Below are 26,989 nucleotides of genomic sequence, written 5' to 3' on the forward strand. Positions count from 1 at the left end.
GAAGTTTTCTATAGCTGATCCTTCTTCTTCAAGTCTCTTGCTACATCTTTTGCCCTTTAAACATCTTAGGTGTGAGGAGACACTTGCACAAACTATTGGGACAAGTGGAGCTGATGCCAACAAGATACTTAACCAAATCAAAATTTCCATTCAAAAACTCTGATTATTCTCTTGAATGTTTTCCAAAGGCTCGTGACATAGTAGCTTAGAAATTGTTAATTGAGTGGTACCTTTTAAAATCAGAGAAATAACTAATTTGGAAACACCAGGCAAAGAATAATCCAATAACCAGAAGGATGCTCTTTTGACAAACTCCTCTTACCTATGACACCACAAGGTTTCATGCCCTGGGTAAGTGTCGATCAGATCAGTGCAGAAATCCAACTCCTCCTCTAAATAGCAGGGGATATCCACACTATGCTCCTCCACACAAACAGCTTCTGCTCCTTCACATTCCTCCTCTGTTTGAAGGCTAGAGTTTTGCTCATTTCCCATTTGATTTTGTACCAGTGTATTATCGTCATTCCAAGTTCTGCCTATCAAGGACTTGAGTAAGAACTGGCGGTAATGAAATCCACTGTGGTCTGAGACATGCATGGAAACCCAGTATTTAGTGGAAGAAAGTTCATCAAGGAGAACCTGAAAAAAAGGCAGCGACAGTTGTCAACCAGAATTAAGGAGAAATCTACCATCACTGTTTTCTTTTTATTGAGGTCACCTCTCTTTTGGGGTTTTCAAAGCTTACACAGCATTTATGAACAAACAGAGGAAAATGACAGGATCACTGAAACTTTACCACTGTGTAACGGCAGGTATCTTGGCATCCGTGCACTAAAGAAACTATATATATTTCATAGTTTGAAAAGGTAGATGTCACAGAAGCCTACAGGATCAAGAAAACACACAAACAAAAACACTTAGGAGAGGAAACAAGCAATAGTTAAAACCTCAAACTGGCTAGGTATAAACACAAGAGGAGTGAGAGGTTGAAAGCACACTGAACTACACGGATGTTATTAATTAGAAGTACTTTTAATTTTTTCCTAGTGAATGACACATTGGTGTATTAGAGACTGAAAAAGGAGAGATTTAAAGTAAATCATACTTTCATTTTCCAAGATAGAATGCTGACCATAACACGTTCTAAGTCCTACAGTCTGTAGTATACAAGAGTATTTGTCTATAATTAAGATGCTTCACTTAAAATAGATAATTGGTGAACTCCCAGAAAGGCTATCAAAAGAACAGTGATAAATGCTTCCGTTATTGACTGTGGCTGTATTTATAACATAGCTGGCACCTAAGAATTTTATCTTAATTGTAAACATTTATAAACCTTCATTTCTAGTCAGAAAGAGGAGTTTCAATAATGGACAAACCTTATTTTGCTTTAGTTTCTTGCATTAGAACTAATAGTTACACACTTTCATTGCATTGCTCATTCTGTGGAATTTAAACTCTCAAAAAGTTCAAAGCTGTATCTTTTTCATTTACTTTTAAAGACTGTATATAACCTCACTAGTATATTCTTGCTTTAACATTTAATTTGCTTTTAGCTACCTCCATCACTTAACAGGACTGACTGATGCAAAGCAGCTTTCACAGGCTAAGTCTTCCTTTTTTCTCCTGCAGCACAAGAGGCACAGACTCCCAGAAAGAAAAAAAATCTCATATGCACAAGTGTAGCTACACACATCTTTCACTGTCGATCAATTCTAAAAGACACAATAAAAAAAACAAATAGTGCTTTCTACGTGATGTGCACCTTGAAAAGACAGATCACCAGCATCTCACAAATCAGTAAACTGAAATGCACTACCAAGTAATACCCTGTTACTTGACAAGGTCTGTTACTCCACGAAGTTGGTCACTTATAAATAGGAATGTAGAAAAAGCAGAGGTTTCATGCTGTTGTTGTCTCTGTCTTCAACACCAGTGATGGGCCCTGGGACACCAGGAGTCCCAAGCTGGAGGACAGTGACTGCTGTAACGAATAAACTCCCAGCCAACCCCAAACTTGTGCACAATTTGCTGCTTCAGCTGGATGCAGCCAGACACTAGTGATTCACTAGGGCTCCATTTTCTTCAATGTTTTTATAAATGATCTCACCACAGGACTTGAATGCATGATAAATAAGTGTACAGGTGATACTACATTAAGAGGAGCTATTCTATGATTCTGTGTTGAGTCTATGATTCTACACTGGCTTTCTCCAGGGTAGAGACGTCTTGCAGAGAGCTTGACAAATTGGAGGGCTAGGCAATCACCAACTGCATGAAATTTAAGAAGAATAAATGCTGGATTCTTTAGCTGGGACAGAGCAATCCTGGATATATGTACAGACTGAGGTCCCTGGGCGTGTTCAGCCCAGAGCAGAGGAGCTGAGGGGAGGTCTCACAGTGGCCTGCAGCTCCTCACAAGGAGAGCGGAGGGGCAGTGCTGAGCTCTGCTCTTTAGTAACAGTGATGTGATACAAGGGAACAGCATGGGGGAGTGTCAGGCTGGGGGTCTGGAAAAGGTTCTGTATCTTAGGGTGGTGGGGCATTTGTACGGGCTGCTCAGGGCAGTGGTCACAGCAGCAAGCTGCCGGAGTTCAAAGAGTGTTTGGCCAACACTCTTGGTCATAGTGTTCAATTTTTGGGTGGTCCTGCGTGAAGCCACGAGTTGGACTCGATGATTCCTGTGGGTCCCTTCCAACTTGGGATAGTCTGTGATTCCACACATGGAATTCTTAAGGGTGCTAAAACACCTCATTCCCAGTTCTGCAATTTCTCTATTCTCAGGAGTACTTAATTTACTATTTTAAATTTCTGAACATTGAAATTTTAAGATCCTATTAAAAACAACATAAGGCTTAAGAGTGACATCAGGAAAAACAGACCATCTTTTAATCAGGAGGAACTGGTACTACGCACATTATGTCCAACTTAGACCTCTAGATAATCTGATTCATTTAAGTGACAGGCTTGTAAGCTACAAAGTTACAGGGGAACATAATAATTGGATATTTTTACTCCCTGCATAAAGCAAAGTAAACAGAATGATTCACAGCATCATTCCTTTTCTGATCCAGAAAACCTGGTTCAGAAAAGTGCAAGACAGGAGAACTCCATTATACCTTTCCAGACCTACAAGAAAACTAAGAGTCTCTCCTCCAGTGAACATCACAGTAACAGTGGAAGATTCTTAAAACAACTGGAGATTAAAAAAAAAAAAAAAAAAAAAGACAAGACAACCAACTAACAGCTGAATTCCAGCTGAGGTTTCTTACCAGCTCAGTTTTCTCAATTTCAGCACTAAACAGAAGAAATTCATAACATGAAAACATTTCCCTCTCCACTCCTGAAAACCTCTTTTATCCTAGAGTGTAAACAAAGTACAATGGAATTGGCATCCAGAATTGGCTTCAGAAAAGGACACACATGCCAACCTTTGACTTCCGCAGTAGTGTTTAATCCATTAATTTTTTCACCATAGTTTCAGCGTTAGATCTCAATTTTTACCTTTCCTAAGCATGTAACTAGTTGCATGTACAAAGTTGAGGCTTCAAGCAAAGAAAAAAAAAAATTTTACATTTTTCTGAAATTCTCTAATGTCTTGGGGTTTTTTTTTGTGTTATCTTTCCATGCCAAATCTTGCAAAAAATAACTTTCTAACTCTGCCTTTAAAAGTCACTTAGATACAAATTTTAACCCAAAATTCATTATATCTTTCATGTTCCACATTTTCCTAATTTTCCTGCACCTAAAACAACTGATGCAAAGCCATTTGAAGAGATGCGTCAGTGATGTCATGAAAAAAAAATCTAAAATCAATATGGATATTTTAGAATTCTAGAATCATTGTGGACAAAATCAGAGGAACTATCACTTTCTCAGTAACCAAGCTAAAGAGAAGACCAACAGGAAACCTGGGGCAGCTACCAAGACAGGTGGAGTTAGGAATGATGTAACAAATTTCAGATATTTCCCCACAGATACGTTTGTGACTTAACACAACAAGCACTGACAAATGCCAATGAATTAAACCACGAGATAAATTCCAACTTTGAGAAGAATTATTCCTATCAAGATGCAACTGTTTGTTTACTTAAATTATTAAGAAACAGCAGATGCAAAAAACAATCATGGTGTTATCACAAACTTTGAACTACTGTCAACTAGAGCATAGAACTACTGAGTCTTAATTAAAAGTGCCAGCATTTTTTGTCCTCTTCTCCCTCACACTTTTAATAAACTTATCAAAGATTTATGTAAGTATCTCTATTTCTTATTAATAAATCTCTAATTTCTACCCTCCAAGCTATCCTAATCCCGTAACACTAAGTTGTCCATATCCGTGTTCATATCTTACTTAGCAGATGAATCTGAATTCTGGGTTGTCTCGCTCAACAAGTCTGGAACATACTTGCTATTTACTACCAATATTATACTTTTTTTAAAGTTTCTCAGGTAAAAATTAACAGGAAACATCCAGTTGCTAGCAGTAGCTGGCTCATAAAGCTTAACCATAAGAGCTCTACAGACTCATCCTCTTCTTAATTCCTCCCTTACCTCTGCTGAAGATTTACAGCAAAGTACTGTCACTGCTGATAAAAATGCTAGAGATGCGTCATTTTAACAACTTAATATTCACAATGAATTCACCTATCAGCTTAGAAACCACAATATTAAACTGTCCATATAATTTTAGATCATCTCACAGTAAATTAATTCAATTTTTCACAGGTCTTATTTTAGATACTACCATGTGATATGAAATATTCTAATTCATATAAATTTCACACATACTAAACATTATATATGCAATATTCACATAATAATACATATTATACAAGATTGCTGGAGCTAAAACTGCATTGGCAGCAGTGGTCTGATCAAAGATGATGTTGAAGAAACTGGTTATCATCACTACTATGCTTTCTCTGTACTTCCTGCTGTCTTTACTTAATACTTCAATAACCTGACACGATAGAAAAGCAGAATAAGGGTAGGAAAAAAAGACATCACATTACAGTATCAAAATAATATAATACGTGTCATGTGTTATTCTTTTATTTTATTAAGAAATTCAAAATTAGTGTTATGAAATATATTTTTTGTTCCTTCTTTGTTGTAGCTCACATATTTATTCTCCACCACTAAGTACCAACAGATGAACAGAACTTTATTGTACACAGACAAGAAAGACCTCTTTCTTTCTTGCAGAGCAAAACCTGCTTACACTTAGGAAAAACACAAACCAATACCCATCGCAATATTTTGCCCATTTTCAGAAAGCACATTTTAGCTGCCTGCACTCACCTAATACGATGGATTAACAGTAATCCATCCATGTCAGAAGATATGCCCGGCAAGACAGACTTTTTTTTTAATACTTTTTTCTTCTTGTTTTTTTTAAGACAAGGAAAATGAAAGACTTTATTCATTATTGTATTTTACCTTGATAGTCATCTTTCCCACATGCTGTAAAACCCAGATGCGATGGGACCAGGCATTGTAGTTGCTTGGGTATCTCCCAGCAGCTTCAGAGCAGACGTTCATTTCCTCCTGCACTAGTCGGTGAATTCTATCCGCAGGTGCTGCTCCCAAGCTTCCTTTATTCACAAGAGTGGGCAAGGAGTTTTCCTGAATTAGCTGCTGCAGCACCCATCGTCTGGTTAGGGTTAAACAATGTAGAGCGTTAATGATGAGGGATCAATTTTTAGAGAAAAACATTGGGTTTTAATTTATATTTTTAGAAAAATCAAGCTTTTCTTAGATTTCCATTATCTGAACTATGCTGTAACTAGAGGATGAATAAGTAGAAAACATAAGCATCTGGATTGTTCCCATACTGAAAACTATGACTATATGATCACATGCCAAAATAATTTAACTTTTGCTGTATTTCTTTATTTATGCACTATTAGTAGTCATGGCTACTTACAGCATACTAAAAGAAAAAAAAAAGAAAGAGCAAATTTATGAAAACAATGCAAGGTCTGCATGTGATTTCTCACAAGCTCTTCTTTTAGAGGTTTGTACAGTACTAAAATAATGTTTAAAAAAATAGGCAGAAAAAAATGACTCAAGAAAGATAGGATCTGTACTTTATGTACATTTTTACACTTCTCAGTAGTGTACACTGCAAGCGAAATTAGTTTCCGTACATCACCACTGGAAAGAAAACACGCAACACTGAAGGTTTCAGAGGCTATGAGCATAACTGGAAAAAAAAAAAAAGTATCTTTACTACTGAATTATACAGATTTGATTTGAAGTCACTGAGAAGAACAGCTTCCTAGATGGCTATTCAATTTCTATTTTGGACCAACTTAACAGTATTTTTTGATGAAAACTGCATTATGAGAGGTACTCCGAAAGATGCAGAAAACTTCTGCAGGCTCTTCTGTCCATAATGGCAGATATCCACACAGCAGCATGTGTAAAGAGAATGGCAATGGACTATGTGGAACAGTTTGGAAAGCTGGACATTCTTCAGTGTGAGACACGGAGTTTTTCTGCTTTGTACCAACTCACACATCAGTTATAAAAACAACTAATAGCTACTTCATGAAAGTGCAAGTCCAAAAAAAAATTAAATTAAAATTGAGAGTTCTACTTTGCAATTCATCATACATAAAATAGCAAAAGAATATAAAAAATTATTAACCGATTTGCTTTTTCTTTCAGGTATTTTAAGCAAGATTTAAACTGTTGGAAGACAATACTAATAGCTGTAATCCAAATATTACCACCTAGTATTTCCTACTTCAGTCAGAAAGAATGGGAAATTCTAGATGTACTTAGGCAAGAAAAATAAACAAGTAAAGTCACTGCCTTAATAAAAGGTAGATAATACTTCAATATTATTGACTTCTGAGGAAAACCATACATGAAAAATAAAAGACAAATCATTTTGATATTAATACTGTTATTATTTCTGTTTCTTAAAATGAAGACTGTTTATAAAATAACAAATTCAGAAAAAATGACTTCATAGCCTCTGTGGCTAAAAAAAAAAAAGATAAAATGAAATCTGAGCAATTTTCTTGACTTTTTACATGGGAGGAAAGACAAGCGCAACCTCAGAAAAGTTTTAAAATACGTGTTTGGTACCTGCTGGATATCATGGAGACTACTGTTGGAAGATGCATAAATTCTCTAATAAATTTAGACAAAATAAATCTGATATATTGGGTCACGTCCTATTACTATCGCTATTCCAGTTCCCAGAATTACAGAAAATGAATGCAGGATTATTCAGTGACAACTGTGTAATCAGCAGGAACACTAACTTATAAGATTAATTTGAAACTTCTCAAAAAGTAGCAAAACATACAGCAGATATTTTGGCATCTTCGGTGAGTGCATTTGCCACATGTAAGAAGTTGGATATGTTCGACACATTTTTTAATTGCTGCATTCTAATGTTGTTGCTGAATCAATACTACCAAGATAGAAATTAACGTAAACTAAGGTAGTAATACTCTACAAGGTAGGTAACACATAGTAATATTTAATTTATGGCAATCTATGTAAACTTCAAGAATAATAAGCCCATTCATTCAAAAAGAAGAGTTTACCAATAACTCCCTTGTCCAAAAATTCATACGTTATTGGCAAGACTGAAACTTCATTTACGCTTTTGATAGAACACGAATCACCTAACAGGATATCAAGTTTACGGTTGCCTCAATACTGGACGTGTGAAATACAAATACTGTGAAGTGCCTTCTAATGAGCTCCATTCAAATATTTTGAAGGTTGTCTGTAAAATGATGAATAATAACATAAAAATATATTAAGAAAAATCATGCACATACCAAGAAATTTTATCACAAAATTGAACAGTATATCTGCTTCACTCAGCTGTGCTACAGACCCATTTACATATACTCAGTCACAACTAAGATAGTTAGCTCTGTGTGTTTGAGTAATTTTGGAGTTAAATTTAAAAAAAAAAAATGTACTCTGTATCTTAATATTTAGTATTGGTAATTTAATGGTATTGAGTAAGTTAGAAATGATAAAAACAAATTCACCAAACCAAAAAGATAAGCAAAGAAATGGAAAAGAAGTCAATGTCTATTTGGGTTATAAAAATTACCTTCTACAGATTCTTGTCTTTCTGAAATGTCTATAAATAAACAATACAGCAGTAAGTGTGTGTGTGGGGGGGGGGGCAGTAGAGGAGAGAAACTCACATTGCTCTAATACTTGCTCCTGATGAAATCAGAAATCGCAGGGGGAGAATTTTAAGTGCTGAAAGAGATGATAAATCCTTAGGAAAAATCATCCCACATCCAAAGCTGATTGAAAAAAAAAGATTCCACAAATAGGTGAATATGATTTTAATTATAAGTGTTGAATACAAAAAGGCATCTTCAAAAGCCAAAGGATTGAGTTTCATAGTGACTGACTCGAACAATCTGCTGTACTTCTAGGTGTTCTCTTACATCTAGCATTCTCCTTAACCCAAACGCAGGGAAAAAAAAAAAAAAAACCACTAGGAAGAATATTTAACTTTGGGGACGCAATGTAAGGCAAGGGAAACAAACCTATGAATCCATGTTTCTGGACTCTTTGGAAACTTGGTTAACGCCAGTTTTCCAAGATGCAAATCTTTAAGTGGACTTAAAGTGCCAGAAAGTATTAATTCTTTCCTACAAAAGATAAAATAAATTTGCATGAATATAGGATGTAATCTGAAAACAAACCACAAATCCCACACAGCATGGCTTTTTTTTTTTTTTTTAATATGATAGAATTTGGTGGATTAACCCATTGCACTCAGCTATACACAGGCACTGCTATTCAACCAGGCTCAGCAAAATAAATCCCAATCACATAGCTTTATCTTAATACATTCAAGCTGTTGTTACTCAAGTGTAACAACAATAAAAAATCACTAAGTCAATTTTATTATTATTACTTTGAGTGTGGCTCTCTATCACATTTTCTGTTACTAACTAAAAAGCCACAGAGTTTGGGCTACACGTTACGCCTGCTTATAATAATGCTGTTTTTACTTGTACACTGTAGAAAAATCTTAATAACACAAATTCCTTCTCTATTCATCAACACAAGGACAGCCTGTGCAGAATTACATATATATTTAAACATCTTTCCTGAAATTCAGCTTTCTGAACACTCCGTGTATTTGAAAATACTTTTACTCCTCCAGACAGGCTCCCCGCACACATTTAACTTTTTCACACACAATTTTGAAATATGGCGGAGGAAAAAGTATCAAGGATTCCTAAATTTAGAAGGAAGGAATATTCTGTGTGTAGAATATTTTTCAAAATTACTACAAAGGCAGAAATCACAAAATTTACTCATGTGTAAAACGCTTTCTTGTTTAAAAACTCAAAAAGAATTTACCCTAGCAAAACTTAATGCTCATTCAACGTAAGCTTTCCCAGAGCACCTCCTACACAGACACAGCAGAATGAAAGTCTGTATTTAATCTTTTTTCTCCTTCTTTACACAGAGTTCCCTGATTCACATCTTGTTTGTTTTTCTGGATTTAGAAATCTTCCTGCCCCTCCCAAGGGTCTTTGGAAACATCATCCTGTCACTGGTTACTGCAAGAACACCCCCCACCACATCCTATACTCCAATCTACTTTAGAGACTCTCTGAAGTAAAGATACAGAGAATTCCAAAGTTACCACAATTAAAAGAAACATGCCTTTCTCAGAACCTTTAGTAGTTAGAACTAAAACCTCAGCATATATAAAACAGTAGCAATGCTGGCATTTTTGTTTCTAAATAACATAGTTTTCATCACGATGACTTGCATGGCACCATCATTATGATCTGCGTGGCAACAGCATAAGCGAGAGATGCACTACACTGCCAATGGTGTTCCACCCATTTTCTTGGTGGGAAGGTAGAGGAAGCGGTAGTATGGAAAGAAAATTGCTACAAAAAAAAAACTTTACCTACTATCCCCTGTAGGAGATAATCTGAAATGCTTTTCATGTGCTTCATGTTTTTACTGACACCTTTGAAGTCATTGATATCTCATGGGAATGGTTTGAATTTTCAAAGCTTCTTGTTATTTGATACCTTTTGACCAAGTACAGATGTCAGAAAGCATTTCAACAAGAACAGTAATATCTATGAAAATTTGCTACACAATCATTTACATAGGTGTTTTGGTCATTTTTAGCTTAAAAGATTTTTCAGCTTCTAAAAGCAGATGATAAATTATGATCAGTGACCGCAAACACCTCGTTGCACGTTCTGTGTAACAGGAATTTCTATCTCAGTTCAAGAAATAACACCTATATGTCTCCTATTTCTTAGCATGCTTTCCTACACCATAAAATTAGTTCTTGCTCCATTCTCCCTGTTTAGTTTCTGCCCCTCTGCAGCTTCCCAGTTCCTTCTAATTAAAATAAATAAACACCAAACTTCTGTGGGCATATTACAGTGTTTAGAATAGCTCCAAAGGGAAGACAGATTATTGGTTCCAGGCCAGTAACACATTCCAAGTTTTACGTTCTCCAGTCCTTCACTAACACACACAACTTCCTATGATTGTCAATTCAGCTCAAATGCTCATTAGGCTTCCATATTGCCACTCCAGTCATGCCCTGTCAAGTCCTGCCCCCTCTCCAAGGAAGAGCTTTCCTCTCCCTACTTTCAAACCCTCTTTCTGACTGTATAGGTTCAATAGTGTCCGATCAATCACTACCTGTGAAGCTCTCAGCAGAGAATTCAACACAGGAAACATGGAATATCTCAACCTAAAATTCTGCAGTTATCAGATTATAGGAAGCACTCTATGGGCTGCTGCTGTTCAGTGAATAACTATTTATTAATCCTTTACTTTTAGGTTTAGAATCTATGATGCTTTTTTCCCCTTGCAAATAAAACAGGGAATTTATGTGCCAAGAACATAAGATGAATCTGGCATAACAAACATCCTCTGTGCGAGACGAAAACAATCATCCCATGGCTGATCCATCATGTTCTGCAAGCAGAGTGCAAGTGCCACATAATTAGTTCCCAGTTTAGAGTAACTCACAGTACAAATTTATCTCCAGTAGATACTGTGCTGAACACAGCCCGCCCTCTATGCTGTGACTGCACACACCATCCTTGGCTAGCTTGACCTTCAGCGTACTCAAGGGAGGCTGAAGTGTGGTTCTTTAGTTTGAGCTGTGCCATTAAGTACCTACCCACTCTCTGAAATAGCCACCACCCAGCCTAAACCAGCACAGGTCTAGATTCAGTACACCAGTCCCTCAGCTAAAGCAAACACAGCAGTAAATTTCTCAGGAACTTAATGGCTGCTACAATATCACCTTCACTCTGAATGCTACCAAGACACACTACCAACCAAGCCACCCTGTCAAGAACTAGGGAGCCACGAACATACTCTGTAGTCATTTGCACACTGCCAAATCATAACAGACAATCTTCATCTATATTCCTCAACATTTTTATTCCATTTGCAATTTAAACTACATATAAAAACTGCACATGTAAGAACAAGCAGTGAGCAAGCTCTTTCAGCTGTTAGGCAGAAAAAAAAGGTACACTGTTAAGCATGGATGCCTTAATGTTTATACAAACAAAAAACAATCAAATTCAGCTTTAGGTACCACAGGATTACATCACTCTAGGAGCTCCAGTGTTTATGCAGGCTAATTCCTTTTCATTACTTGAAAACTACTCAGGGTATACATTTTCAAAATAGTAAGCCCTTTGCTACCACTTCCACCTGCCTCTCTTAGATGCAAGAAGGTACACTGGAAGGTACAAAACACAGCAGAAGCCTTCCACATTATACCATCAATGAAAGAAAAAAAAACCTTGAATTTGCAATCTAGGCTGACAGCTATACACAGCCATCATCTTTCTAGGCCGTTTTGTTCATTTTCTCTACAAAAATAATAAACCTTAACTACAAAAAGCCTTAAAAATTTTTTTTGAGTCCTCCCAGATATGAAGAAGTTTCAGTTGGACTTCCAACCCCCTACTATTCCTTTAAGACTGTCTCATATCTTACCTTGGAAGCAGAAGAAGAATATTCCCCCACCTGAGAGATCTACACAAAAATTATCTGCTTCACGACCCTGTGTATACAGCTTCCTCCTCTTCTTTTGTCGTGTATCTACTGAGGGCTGTTCAGCTCTGACGAACTGTACTGATAACAGCACTAAACTGATCAGTTATCTCAAAAGGACTCAAATGCAACACTCAATGAGGGACAAAACAAAAACAATGAAAACAGAGAGCAGACATTAGCTGGATACTGTGATTCAGCAAAAACGATATGCCCATCTGAAGGCTATAAATGGCCTGCCTCAACAGAGGCAAGTAAAGTGACACTTCCTCCAAAACAAAATAAGGACCTAACATGCATTCACATGCTGCAATGTAAGCTTTAGCTTGTACTAAAAAAAAAAAACCAAAAGCAAAACCAACCAAACAAAAAAACAGTTAAAAATTATTTGCAGTACATACAGGATAGAAGAGATGTTCAACACTCCTTCAGTGCTCCATAGCTGAGAAGCTGCTGCTGTGTCATTAGTTACCACTTCATGCAGAGTTTATGGCTGACCTGCACATTAAGGCCCAGGTCTTTCTGATGTCATTTACTGAGTGCAACTCACCTCACGTTCCAAGCCGTGGTGAAGTCTGGATTCAGTAGCAGCAGCGTACACGTGGTATCTATCAGCTCTAAAATGAGTGAACAAAAAAATACAAAGATTAGCAATCGTTCACATGTCCTAGCAGTCTCTCTGCGTTCCCTTAGTCCCATTCTTCATTAAAGTCTCTCCTTGCCTGGTTGCCATACCTATGTCCATCTCTACAGAACACTGCTATATCTCATTTTGGAAGAGTTCTTTCTTGCTAACAACTATTATCTAAGAAGTCTGCAGCTGGAGATTTCAGACCACCACCTGTATGCCTAATTATCCAGTTATACCTATAAACTTATCTATCTACATAGGTATATGTATAGATAGATACACCTATAGAGAGATGTAACTGTCTATTGAGTTAGATAGATCCACACGTATTGTATATCTTCAGAGATGGACAGTGACTACACTGAATCCTTGAGCATATAATGATTTAAAGTGCAGACATACTGTATGTATCAAAGAGAATTCTTCAAATAAAATCCAACAATTTTGAAATGAGATAGTAACATTAAAATTATACTCTTATTATTTCAGTACAACCCTGAGCTGCAGATATATGCTACTTTTATACTGTATAATGCACAGTTACAAAACAAACAAACAAAAAAACCCCATATACTGTACCAAATTATATCTAGGAAAATCTAGAAAAAAAACATAACAGTGAATTAGGATCACAACATAACAGCTATCTACCTGCACATATATGTAACAGAAAACACTTTTGAGCTCATTCTGAACTGACAGCCTTGCTTCACACTAGGGTATCGTGGATACTCCATACCATATGAAGTCATTCTCAGCAATAAAAGCAAGTGAAAAGAAGGAGGAAAGACGGTACATCCAGAGTGATGGTGTTTGTCTTTCCAAGATGCCGTTACACGCCATGAGCCCTGCTTTCCTGGAAAAGTGAGCAAGCAGCTGTGTGGGGCTCAGCTGTCTGCTGGGTTAAACCACAACCACCAAGCAGTTTGGGTTCCACCAGGGTAACAGCGGGGATCCTCGTGGCATCTCCATCTAACCCTGAGATGCTAAGGACTGCCACTGTGTTGTTTTCCCTTAACCTCCACTCTCAGGAGACACAGCTTCACATCCATTACCCTGCCACTGTAGCCACAAACATCCTGGCTTTTACTGCCAAGAAAGTTTGGCTACCTTCTCTCCTCATCACTCTGTATTTAAGATACTAAATAAACTGTACTCCAGGTGATTTCCAGCAAATGACACACTTCTCAGAGAAAGAAAAAGAAGAAAGGAAAGAGATGGTCTTGTGGAACTAAATAATCTCTGTCTGGTTCTGTGGCTGCAAAATTAAATTAAAAAACCTACCAATGACACGCAACAATAAAGGAGCATATTACTTCAAAAAGCACAGGAGCTTGATTTCACTTACCTTTTAACCAAGAAATTTCTCTGAGAGTAAAGTTAGTACTTAACTGTGTGAAAAAGTGGAATACATTTGTATATTACTGCATGCTTGGTTGTTTAGTTATGCCTGACAAAGTAATTCTGTGTTTCCTGTGATGCTCCTGCCCGTGAGGACTATGTTATGTCATTACACAAGGGCAATATACTCATCCTGATGTCGTTACACTCACATTTCCTACATGAGTGAATGGTAAATTGCAAAATGCACGATAAGAAATAGAGCAACAACAAACTGCTGTGACAAAGAATAGCATTACCGACAACACAGAGGTTCTGAATTAAGACATATTGTTTGATTTTAATAATGGTTTCAGTAATCATAAGGTACCATGACTGCATAATCTAGGGCAGACAGGATATATTAAGCAAAAGCTTATCACAGTCTAGTTCAACCTTTCAAATACTTTTCAGAAAGTTTTCAGAAACTATATGACTCCATGTAGAAGAATATAGTTTGTCCTACAAATTCATGATTGTCCATTAATGTGACTATTCTGGCAATGCAAAAGGTTCGGAACAGCACAAAATCATGTCCAACCTAAGCGAAGCTTATCTACCACCTTGTTTTATATAAATGTTTGGAGAAGAATGAATGAATAAATAAAAAATAAAATCACTGGATCCTGAATATTATCAAAGGAAAAAAGCAGACAAGAGGAAAACCTCAAAGAAATACCTAGTTCCTTTAGTTTGATCTTCTTTGTTGTTTTGTGTAACTAAGAGCAGATGTAGATTCCACAGAGCTTGAATTTCTGAGCCAGAGATGCCAAATGACAGAATTTTAGAAACCTCTGAGGCTTTTTCCATAGAAAGTTGCATGACAGATCTAGCGCATAATGTTAGCAGTTGCCAGATAGTTCTGTGTCAATAACAAAACTCAACGTGTACTTCATTTACATTTCAAAAAGCACTTTCTGCTGGATTTTAAGCAAAATACACCATCCTAGATGCTTACAACACAGATATCCTTTTGTACATGGGAAGTCTCTCCAGCCAGAGGAGGGCAGGTATGACCAGGTTTCTAGCTCCTTTTTATTTTTTTCCCCCAGACAAGACTATATCCAAATTTTCATTTTTGTACATACATCATATTAACACACTTTTCAGAGGCTGTTTTAAAGGTGGAACTATTGGTTTAAGGGAAGTAACGATTTTCTGAGAATATGCAGAACAATATTTTGCATAAAAAGAGAAGATATTCGTAGCAATCTCAGACAACTGTCTTATGATATTAAAGACAGTTTGCATGCATAAATTAAAACAATTTGAAGAAAGGAGAAAAACTTCTAAACTAGAACAACAGCAAAAGTCATGATTTTGGATTCCAAGAACCCTCCTTATTCAAACTTCCAAAAGAAACCACAGTAAAATTAAGCATCTGTTACAGTACATTATCAATAATTGACTATAAAGAACAACTTTTTCCAGATCCTGCTAGAATATCAGATGAAATCACAACACTTTAATCAGGCCCGTGTTCTTTTGTGCTTGATCTAGAATAGCTTCTAGTAATTCAAACAACACAAACAAAGTAACAGTAGACTGTATTTGTGATCACTGTTTATTAACAAGTATCAACAGAACATGCAATTGATTTTTGCAGCATCCATGAATGTGTACTTTCACTACATTCAGAAGAAAACTACCTTGCCAAATACTCGGTATGAAGTTTTATCTACAAAAAAGGATTCAGAGGAAAATCCTTCAGGATATTATATTTCAAATGTATAGAGCTCAAACTACATTAAAAGCAATTCTGTAGGTCAATCTGGAAAAGATTTCCCTCTTCATTCCACCACCACTGCTCAGTTACTGTAACAATTTCCTAGCAAATTTGAAACTCATTTAAGGGTAAAGCATATTAAATTTTCTAAGCTGTACAGCTCTTCCAAACATGTTAATAATATGGTGGGGTCCTGATCATGTTTTACATTAGTTACATAAAAACTTGGTAGACATGGAAATATTGTAAGTCATCTCTTCTCAAGCACGCTACACCGGCTTTCAATAATTAAAGAAACAAAGGAGAAGGCAGTTTCTCTCCAAATGAAGAAAATCAAGTGAGATTCAATCAATAAGTAGGCAGTTAGCTTAGCTTCACACCGCTCCAGTTATTTCCTGACACATATGTTTTCAGAAGGGAGGATCTGAAGTGCGTCATCTGGGAGGGAAGCAGAAAAACTTTCCGAACAGCCACAACACCCTTGCCATTCCTGCTGAATAGACAGGAATGTGCCAGACAGTGTTACCATGAAAAAATACCCAAACCTGCCTAAAAGGGTCAGCACACCATCAAATTAGATTCCAAATGAGAAGACTACAGTAAGAAAAGTTTCTATGCTGACTGCCATTGAGAAGAGACCTGAAGCCATGAGCAAAAAAAAATAGTTTCTTAAACTACAATTACCCTTTTTCATTCTCAGTTTAAACAAAGTTACTTTGTAAACAAGTTATCGCTAGAACCACACTTGCTTAAAATTCTTAAAATAAAAAAGGCATTCAGAATAGACAAAAGTATTTTTCATGCAAGTAAAGCAAACTAAAAAAAAGAGAACAACAGCAACAACAAAAGAAGAAAAAGAGAACAGAACTTTACAATTAACAAGTTGTTTCAACAAATGATTTCTGGTACCCCTATGTCCAAAAAAACACTGCACTTCTTTCTTAGTTCAGATCCACACATTATCACAGCTGACTTTCTGCCACCGGACATCATTCCTTCTGCAGACAGTAACATTACTTTCCTAAATCACTTATGGGGATAAGTCATCTCCCTCCAACACTTCCAGCTTGGGCAAGAGAAAGGATCTGTTTGCATTTTCAACCAAGAAACAGTACAACTAACTCACGTTGCTGTGATGCACAAGACAAAGCCAGCTTTCCCTCAGGCTTCACTCAGTTCTTTCAGAACAGGTTGAATTGCGTTTAAGAAGGGCCAACGTTATGTCAAAAAAAGTAAAAACAAAACAAAACAAACAAACAAAAAAAACCAATGTATGCTAAGAATCAGGTAGTATTTTCCAACTGCGTAACGTACCATCTTTGTTCAGCCATTGTTTCCTCTGTCTATAGAGTAGAAGTTTGTTGTGGACGTATGGCAAAAGAAACTTGACACACCAGCTCTCCACACCGAGTTTGTTTTCTACCAGGACTATTGGGCTCCGGTTGTATCTTGCTTCAGGACAGGGTATTAATCCAATTTCATCTCTTAAAAAAAAGATAACAAAAAGAAATGCAATTAAACTTATTTACAGTATTTTACGATTTTTTTTTGCAAAAGTTCAGCTGTCAATCCATCATCTCTTTCCCTGGCTTTACCGAAATCTGTGTTCATTACTCTCAGTTCACCTTTTTGTTTCTTCCCAGGCTTGCAGGTACAATAAATTGCATTTTTAAGAAAGTAATCTCCTGCATAAGTATTCAGTAAATTAACTCAGCAAATAAATGATGCAAATATGCTTTTGATATGAATAAAAACTTAAGTTGAGCAAAAAAAAAAGCCAACAAAAAAACTCTAAACATTTTCTGTCTCTGTACAATTCATTCAGACACAATATAAAAGCTAGCTGTGGTTTTAGGAAGAGTCTCCACAAAAACTTATATTACGACTCCAGTACTGTAGCAGGAGAAAAACAGGAACAGTTTAAGACATGCTGAAGAGTCTCAATGTAATAATCACGATTAGATAAACACTCATGAATTCAAAGCCCTTTAAATGCCCTCTAAATTTCTTTTTGGTGATTCTGGATTTTCTCAGCTTACTCAGAAAAGTTATAGTAGGTTTTCTCAAAAATCTTGAATGGGGAAGGTCCTTTTTCTGTATTTATTATATGACACCTTTAATCAAGCATCTAGAAATAAACAAACAATGGCCACAAAAATTCATACCAGCAAATAGAGCAAAAGCATCTCAAGCTTTTTAGTTTCAAGGGGCCATATTATTTTTTTCCTTAGCTTTTAGTGTATATGGATGGTGAAAGAGTGACTTTGACATCTTCTTAAAAACAAACACATATTGTCAATTATTCATGCTCACTTGGACAAAAAACAATACAATTCCATACTTTCTGCCATGCACGATTTCACCATCAAATTCTGTTTAATGGAAAAAAATCAAAACGATAACAAACCTGATTTTTTTTCAATACAAGGTCTACAGATACATTTCAAGTGTTGACCTCATAATCTTAAGACAGTTACCGCACACTAATTTTGCTACTGGATAATCTGAGTGTACTGATCTAGTTCAGTGTCCTTGGTGGATTATTACTGCAGTAATTGAAAATGACACCATGTGTTTGTTTAAGAACAAGTATATCTGCTTATTCAGAAAACTGATTTATTCTGTCAGACTGCAAAAGAGCACAAATAACCTGAGGTAAGATACTTGCAAATTACTTGGCTCTGTCTCTAAATACACACCCAGGTCCCTTACCCATCTCTTCTCATCTGAGAAAAGAAAAAAAAGAGGGAAACCCTCAATTTTACAACCCACCAAACTGCAAGCAGTAGGTGATTTCCACCCTTGTTGCTCCACTCAAAAAAAATTAAGCTTTTCGCAAAGATAGTCAGGTTAGACTTATAATGACATTCCAGATTGATGCTCTGATGCTTTCAGCATGATGGTGTTCAGCCTGAAGTTTGTGCTTCCTGCTGTCTTCATTTCCTTTACAAACGCTAAACCAAGTCCATGTCCAAACTTTTGTCTGCCCTTGCATGCTGTAACACATAGGGCCTCAGAGGCAATGAGCATTCAGCTTTCCTAATAAATTCTGTGAATTACCACAAAAATTTACCAGCTGATGCTTACAGACAGTACACTGAAGGTAAATGGCAAGGGAAAGCAAATAAATAAAAGCAATCCTACACCCACAACTTCAGTTCTTAGCAAATAAAAGAAGCTTGACTCAGGAGAGCTAAATTTCATAACACAACCTTAAATATACCATGATGATGGATAGGTAGGGTTTGCACAGAGCAGACAAGCCAAACACCCCAACTCTAGGACATACTCAGCAAGCCATAAGAGGCAGAGATACCACTGCCAAATGAGAATCACGAAGATACAGTACAGCACAAAAAGGTTTTTCTGGCAAATGTACACACCTTCCCCAAGATGCAAACCAGCACTTGTCATGTGGTAGAAACACTGTCTACAACACTTTGGTTTTGGTTTTGATGTCCTGAGTGGCTCATAAACCCTACCTAGCATTCAGTTTCTGGGAAGAAACAGCATTTATGATACAAAACACTAGAAGAGTAGGGTGCCTACCTTATGTTCTAAACAATTCATGCAAACCACCATCATTCCCGAAGGCCTCTCAGGTCTGCAGAAGGAGCAAGTAATGGGGTAGGCCATTCATTTTGTCAGAAGATTCATTTGCCAGTAGATGCTGCTTGAGAACACTTGCAGCCTCTGCTCCATCACATCTTCCAAAAAAGTTTCTGCAGCAGGACTCATACACAGGCACCATCAGTCAGTCACTCAATCAGTCCTTGTAAAATTAAGTGACTGAAGTACCCTAAATCTTGTGCTAACAGCCTCTGGTCATAGAGTCATCTAGGTTAAAAAAGACCTTCAAGATCAAGTCTAACAATCCATTTGGCCTACTGAGTCCCACCACTTAACCAGGTCCCTTAGTGCCACATCCACATATCTCTTAAATACCTCTAAAGGATGGGAACTCCACCATGTCACTGGGCAACCAATCCCAATGCTTGATCATCCCCTCTGTGAAGAAATTCTTCCTAACGTCCAATCTAAACCTCCCCTGGTGCAACTTGAGACAGTTTCCTTGTATCTATATATCACTTGTCACTGGAGAAAAGAAACCTACACTCTCCTTTCCTGCAGTCTCTTTTCCAGTAGCTGTAGAGATGAGGACTCCAGTCAGCCTTCTCCAGATTAAACAGCCTCGCTCTTTGCAACTTGTTTTCCAGTCTCTACACCAGCTTTGTTGCTGTTCTCTGCAGGCACTTGAGCGTCTTTGGGCAACATTCATCTTGGAGTGAGAGGCTGCAAACTGAGCGCATGCTCACGGTGCAGTCTCACCAATGCCATGTACAAGGGAACAATCACTTCCCTACTCCTGTTGGCCATGCTATTTCTGATGCAGGCCAGGCTGCCATTGGCCTTCTTGGCTACCTGGGGATACAGCTGGCTGCTGACCAGCACTTCCAGGCCCTTTTCTGCCAGGCAACTTTCCAACCACTCTTCCCCAAGCCTGGATCACTTCAGTAGCTTGACATGACCCAAGGGCAGCACCTGGCACTTACCTTTGTTGTGTGTTATGTAACTCTCCACGGCCCGGCAATCCAGCATAGGAGTGCCTGGTCATATTGACAGGACTGCACAAACCAATTGTGGGATGTAGAATGCTCATATTTAGCTCAAGCAACAGGTACAAGTTGTTCACAGTACTGAAGGTAATGGCAATTGAAGGCTGCTGTTCTTTGGTGTCTCCCATTATCAGAAGCACTACCTACTGTTAAATAAATGTTTAATTTCACTCCCTAGATTCCACTATTGTCTCTTGAATTTTAGGATACTACTTGGTATGCTTACACTTATTTCCCAAAAAGCAAGTGCCATCATCGTGTTCCAAAAACTGCATGAATTATCTTTGGATTTACAGGAGATCAACCTATCACAGTAATTCACAATCATAGACTACACGACAGAAGCTGCCAGAACTTAGCAGATGATTTCATCCAGGTTATCACAAAAGCTTCTTCAACCTGTTCTGAGACTGGAGAAGCTGTGTAAAAATAAGACCCTATGGAGCATGAAGCTTCATCATACATACCCTGTGCACAATTAAAACCCCAGCTGCGGCAGAACAACACTGACAGGCAGTCGAAGAATTTGCTTCTGTTTTTTTTTTTTTAGAATATTATCTTTCAAATAACCCAACCTCTCCCACAAAGAATTAGACAGAGGATATTAAGTAATGGTTTGGAAATCAGAATGATGCACAATCAAAGGATACTGTTCAACTATAGTTATACCAATAACAAAAACTGAAGCAAAGTAGCCCAGAACATTATAACTGCAGAATATTTATGCAATTATAAAAAGATTTTAATACTAGATGTCAAGTTACAGCACGGACATTTGGGATTTGTGTATTTTTAGGTGAAAACAAATCTCATGAAATGACTACATGACTAACTGATTTGAAACCTTTGAGAAGTGGGGAAAAGGAACTTCAAATACAAGAAATAAAAAGTTCCTGCATTATCACGCGTGCACCATACACATATGATTCTCTTTCAGAATTTCAAATTATATATCAATACCACTAGTCATTAGTTAATTAGTCATTAACTTAGTGGAACAACAAAAATATTTCATAAATGAAAGAACAGTAAGATACAACTGAAATCCTAAGTATTTCTAGCCAACATTTGTTTCTAAAGAAGCTATATGTATCAGACTAATGTTACCTAGGAGTTTCCTTTTGCTTGTTCTCACATTAATCTTCACCTTGAAGCTCTGCACTGATGACCCTTCTCACTAAGTACTGCAAACAAATTATATTTACTACAGATGTAAAATTCGTAATTATCAATGCTGCACAAGTTATTTAACAATTTAAAGGGAAAAATATTGGCAAAACAAACTTCATATTTAGCTAAAGTAATGACAATGAAATGTGTTTCATTTTGGTTTTACAGAGGAGAAATCTGCAATCACACCAAAAGAAATTTTGATTCAGTTTCAAATCTACAAGGACAGTTCTGAAAGTAATGCCTTCTTTTTTACTAGGTTCGTCCATGACATCAGAGGCAGATCCTGGTGGCATGGCAGTAAAGGCTGAACCTTCCCACCAATATTTCATGCCAGGAAGCCTCCATGAATCAACAAGGAGCTCCTGGACTTAAGGGCAAAAAGAAAGTCTACAGGGAGTGGAAGCAGGAATGGGTTAACTGGGAGGACTACAGAGAAGTTATATGAGCTGCCAGGGATCAGGTTAGGAAATTTAAAACCCAGACAGAATTAAAACTACCCAGGGACATAAAAGGGAAAAAGAAGAATGCCTACAAGTCTATCTGTGATAAAAGGAAGGCTAGAGAAGATTTGGGCCTTCGTCAGAAGGAAACTGGAGACCTGGACACTAGGGATGCGGAGAAAGCTGTAGTGCTCAATGACTTCTTTACCTCAGTCTTCACCGGCAAGGGCTCTGTTCATACCACCTCTATTGCAGAAAGCAAAGATAAGAACTGGGAGAAGGAAGATCTGCCTGCTGTAAGTGAAGATCAGGTTCGAGATCATCTAAAGAACCTGAAGATCCACAAGTCCATGGGACACAATGAGATCCACCCATGGGTCCTGAGGGAACTGGCGGATGAAGTTGCCAAGCCACTATCCATCATACTTGAAAGGTCAAAGCAGTCTGGTGGAGTTCCCACTCACTGGAAAAGGGGAAACATAACCCCCATTTACAAGAAGGGAAATAAAGAAGATTCAGGGAACTACAGGCCAGTCAGTCTTACCTCTGTGCCTGGCAAGATCATGGAGCAGACCTTCCTGAAGGCTCTACTAAAGCACATGGAAAATAAAGATGAGGTGACTGGTGGTAACCAACATGGCTTCACCAAGCACAAGTCATGCCTGACAAACTTTTATGATGGAGTTACAGCTTCAGGGGATAAAGGAAGAGCAACTGATGTCATCTACCTGCACCTGTCCAAAGCATTTGACACTGTCCTACATGACATCCTGGTCAATAAATTGGATAAAAATGGATTTGATGGATGGACCACTTGCTGGATAAGGAACTGGCTGGATAGCTGCTCTCAGAGAGTTGCAGTCAACAGCTCAATGTCCAAGTGGAGATGGATGATAAGTGGTATTCCTCAGGGATAGGTGCCAGGATTGGTGCTGTTTAACATCTTTCTAGGCAACATCAACAGTGGGATCATGTGCAACCTCAGCAAGTTTGCAGACGACACCAAGTTGTGTGGTACAGCTGTACACGCTAAAGGGAAGGGATGCCATCCAGAGGGACCTGGACAGGATTGAAAGGTGGGCCCATGCCAACCTCATGAAGTTCAAGAAGGCCAAACGCAAGATCCTGCATCTGGGTCAGGGCAATCCCAAGCACAGATACAGGCTGGGAAGAGAGTGGCTTGAGAGCGGCCCTGAGAAGAAGGATTTGGGGGTGCTGGTTGGCTGCAGCCCAGAAGGCCAACCGTATCCTGGGTTGCATCAAGAGAAGTGTGACCAGCAGGCCGAGGGAGGGGATTCTGACCCTCTACTCTGCTCTCCTGAGACCCCACCCCAGTTCTAGGGCCCTCAATACAAGAAGGACGTGGAGTTGTTGGAGCAGGTCCAGAGGAGGGCCAAGAAGATGATCAGAGGGCTGCAGCACTTCACCTGTGAGGACTGGCTGAGAGAGCTGGGGCTCTTCAGCCTGGAGAAGAGAAGGCTCTGGGAGGACCTTACAGCGGCCTTCCAGTACTTGGAGGGGGCCTACAGGAAAGCTGGGGAGGGCCTTATTATAAGGGCAGGCAACGACAGGACATGGAGAAATGGCTTTAAACTGGAAGAGGGTAGACTTAGACTAAACATTAAGAAGATATTCTTTATTGTGAGGGTGGTGAGACACTGGAACAGGTTGCCCAGTGAAGTTGTGGACGCACCCTCCCTGGAAGCATTCAAGGCCAGGCTGGATGGGGCTTTCAGCAACCTGGTCTAGAGAGAGGTGTCCCTGCCTATGGCAGGGCGGTTATAATTACATGATCTTAAAGACCTCTTCCAACCCAAACCACTCTATGAATCTGTGATTCTACTATTATACGCTGTTGCTTTGTCACAGATGGCAGCAGAGGGGCAGTCTGACACAATGGTGTCTGACATGGAAGTGCGTATGAAACAAAGGTGTGTCACTGAACTCCACCACGTGGAAAAAATTACACCCACTGACATTTATCAATGCTTGCGGATCATTTATGGGGACCAAACAGTGGATGTGAGCCCAGTCAGACGGTGGGTGATGCATTTCTGCAGTGGTGACAGTGACAGTGGGTCACCTCTACCAGCACAGATTTTTATGCACCCTCTTGTTCATTGCTGGTGAAAATGCAGAGCTCATGGTGGTGACTACGACGAAAAATAGTGCTTCGTAGCTGAGAACGTGCTCTGTCAAATAGTGTTGTTGTGTTTTTTTTGTATCTGTTGTAGTTTCCATTGAAATAAATAGGAAGCATTATTTTCAGAGCAACTTATGGAACAAAATGAAGTGTGTTTTTTAACACATTAAGAACACCGCGAATTGAGACAGAAAAAGTGATCTAAGATAAGGTGATATTGGCAAACCAGAAAAAGTATCCTCAGATTTCACACACAAATGCTGGGTTACTCCTTCCAATTAAGCCCATAAAATTCACATACTTTTTTTGACAAGTGAGTCTTTTATTCTCATTGACCTCATAAGCAAAAGAAAAGCAAAGTTCAAAAAGAATGTGTGCATTGATGTATTCTGTGTTTACAATCCATTCAGTTCCGGTGGGATAGCTGCAAATACTTTTATCAGATCTATGCTGGTAGGACTGGGTAAAAACAAATTTCACAGCCTTACAAACACTGAAAACTAGCAAGTTGACACAGTTATCCCGCTGAAGAACATGGAGCGATCAGACAGATGAGGTAAAATTAAATTAGTGTTGTGTATTTAATTAGAAGTGAACTTGCCTTAAAAAAATGCACAATCTTACTCCAAATCTAATTCAAAGCAAAAACAAAAAACCAACAAAACCTAACTAAAAAAGAACAATCCAACATCCCAGTTAGCCTAAAACTGTATTTTTACATGGTTTTTAACACTGACCAGAGACAATACCCCCTTTAAACCCTAAAAAGCTGGAAGCCTGCCAGAACAAAGCATCCATTCTGACAGATGCAATAGGAGCAAGTGAACAAAAAGTCGAAGACATGGGACAACAAATGCAGAAGAGCAATTAGAGTAGAGCACAGAAGTATGAGATTTTTAAATGAACATCAAGCACCAGGCTAACCCCTTATTTTCACTGAAGTCAGATGTCATGTAAAAGAATTCAAATCTGGATCCATGTCAGAAGTAGGCCACTGAGCTGAAGAGGACAGCATTTGTTAGGGACTGCAACTGACCACAGCTGTCTTCGTGAACAGCAGGAAGACAAGATACCTCAGATCGACCAGAACACCTGGCTGTAAGAGCTGCAGCCTGCTGCCCCAGATGCAGACACGTATGGTAGCCAATGGCCTGCAGCCTATCCTAGCCATGCAAATACTTAAGTTCAGAAATCCAGCAGGCAGAATTCCCATCTTTCCTACTTCAGGAGGTAAACTAGTAGTAGGTCACGTTTTCTCATACTAAGCATGATATAGTGCATCAGTTTCAGGGCGCACAACTCTTGCAATCTACTTTCATCTCCTAGATTGAACAGAAGAAAACAACACCAGCAGGATATTCTTCAAAAACACAGGCTCCAAGTTTGCTATCAGGAAACAATTTTTGAGGATGAGTAGGAACCAAAAGGATTCAGCAGATTCATTCACAAATACAGGCTGTTTACAGTACATTATGCCTCCGAGCCTAAAAATGAAATTTCATGGCAAAATGCTGTTCTTTTTTAGAAAGCACCCATATGCTGTATTTTAAAACCTGGCCACCTACCCAAGTGGTTAGCTACATTTACGGAAACATGAGGATACTCATTCTAATCCTCTCCCTCAAGCAAAACAAGAAACTAAAAACTGCACGTAAAGTTTTCCTAATTGCTTAATATGCTATTTTCTGGAACAGATTAATAGGACATCGCCTTGGCGACTGCAGCTCCTCCATCTGACACAAAAGCACTGCATTTATGTTACAAAGTTCTTACCCACTATCCGCTGCCTCATTTGTTGCAACTAATATGGAGTCTGGATCGATAGCAAGTCGCTTCCCTAAACAGTTTGCATTTTAAAACAACGGAGGACAGGAAATAGAAAGGGGAGCAGTGTATAAGTGAACCGGCCAGCAACAGGACTGTAAATAGAACGTGGACCTTCTGGCTCCTGGGTTGCCAGACAAACCTGGTTCTCAGAAGACAGCGATAACTGGTCTGTATTACACAGTCATCGTGTCAGTCTCCTTCCAACGCGAAGGAAAGGACTGGCTCTGTGCTGGCGGCACAGTTGTCAGGTTACGTTCGCAGGGCACAGCTCGGGAGCTGCTAGACCGAGGCCGGACGCACCGTGCTGCCGTGCCACGAACACACGCGGGCTCCGCTCCCGTCTCATCCCACCTCGGCCGCGCGATGCACTTCACAGCGCCTAACCCCGGATTCGCAAGGAGCTGACTTAGCAGGTGGTGCTTACACCAGCATATCGGTCGCTGGTGCCGAGGTCCCGGCGGGTTTCCGCAGCTCGGCACCCTCCTGCGCTCTGCACGGACCTCGCTGCCGCGGCACCTGACCCAGAAGGAACTTCTCGTTCGGCTCCCGCACAGCGACACACCGGGCGCTGCCGGCAGCTCGTTCACCGGCGCGCTGCGCCTTGACCTTGGCCCGGGCGCCCGGCCCCACCGCCGGGCGGCCCCAAACCCCTCTGCCCCGCCCGCCCGGTACCCGCCCCGCTCACATGTGGGGGTTCCGCTTGAAGGCGTTGCGGATGTCCTTCACCACCCGCTGCACCAGCACCGCCACCTCCTCCGGCGACTCGGCCATCTTCCGCAGCCGGCCGTGCCGTGCCGTGCCGTGCCGTGCCGCGCCGCGCCGTGCCGTGCCGTGCTGAGCCGTGCATTGCATTGCGCTGCACCGCGCGGCACGCTCGCGCCTTCTCTCGCTCCTTTTTTTTTTTTTTTTTTTTTGGAAAGTGCCTCTTCTTCAAACTAACTCGGCTCCCGGCTCCGGAGGAGAAGCGGCGGAGGGGTGTTTTTTTTT

The 26,989-nt window shown here is 39.1% G+C and overlaps 1 protein-coding gene across 7 annotated transcripts in view; it reads right to left on the reverse strand.

Annotated features, from left to right (window-relative positions):
* The window catches only part of PTAR1 (protein prenyltransferase alpha subunit repeat containing 1), a 36,317-nt gene extending 9,476 nt beyond the window's left edge, over window positions 1-26,841 (reverse strand). For 4 of the 7 annotated variants that reach the window (XM_021380603.1, XM_021380601.1, XM_021380605.1 and 1 more), the window contains exons 1-7: window positions 26,688-26,841; window positions 17,118-17,287; window positions 12,617-12,683; window positions 8,544-8,648; window positions 8,190-8,294; window positions 5,443-5,656; window positions 323-639 (exon numbers count right to left, since the gene is read on the reverse strand). In XM_021380603.1, the coding sequence (XP_021236278.1) occupies window positions 323-639; window positions 5,443-5,656; window positions 8,190-8,294; window positions 8,544-8,648; window positions 12,617-12,683; window positions 17,118-17,287; window positions 26,688-26,773 (1,064 nt within the window). In that variant the 5' untranslated portion in view covers window positions 26,774-26,841. The remainder of the gene's footprint in view (window positions 1-322; window positions 640-5,442; window positions 5,657-8,189; window positions 8,295-8,543; window positions 8,649-12,616; window positions 12,684-17,117; window positions 17,288-26,687) is intronic. The other 3 variants (XM_021380604.1, XM_021380608.1, XM_021380606.1) reach the window with 2 other exon arrangements.

The sequence above is a fragment of the Numida meleagris genome, chromosome Z (assembly GCF_002078875.1).
Source record: "Numida meleagris isolate 19003 breed g44 Domestic line chromosome Z, NumMel1.0, whole genome shotgun sequence".
NCBI classification, from domain to species: domain Eukaryota; kingdom Metazoa; phylum Chordata; class Aves; order Galliformes; family Numididae; genus Numida; species Numida meleagris.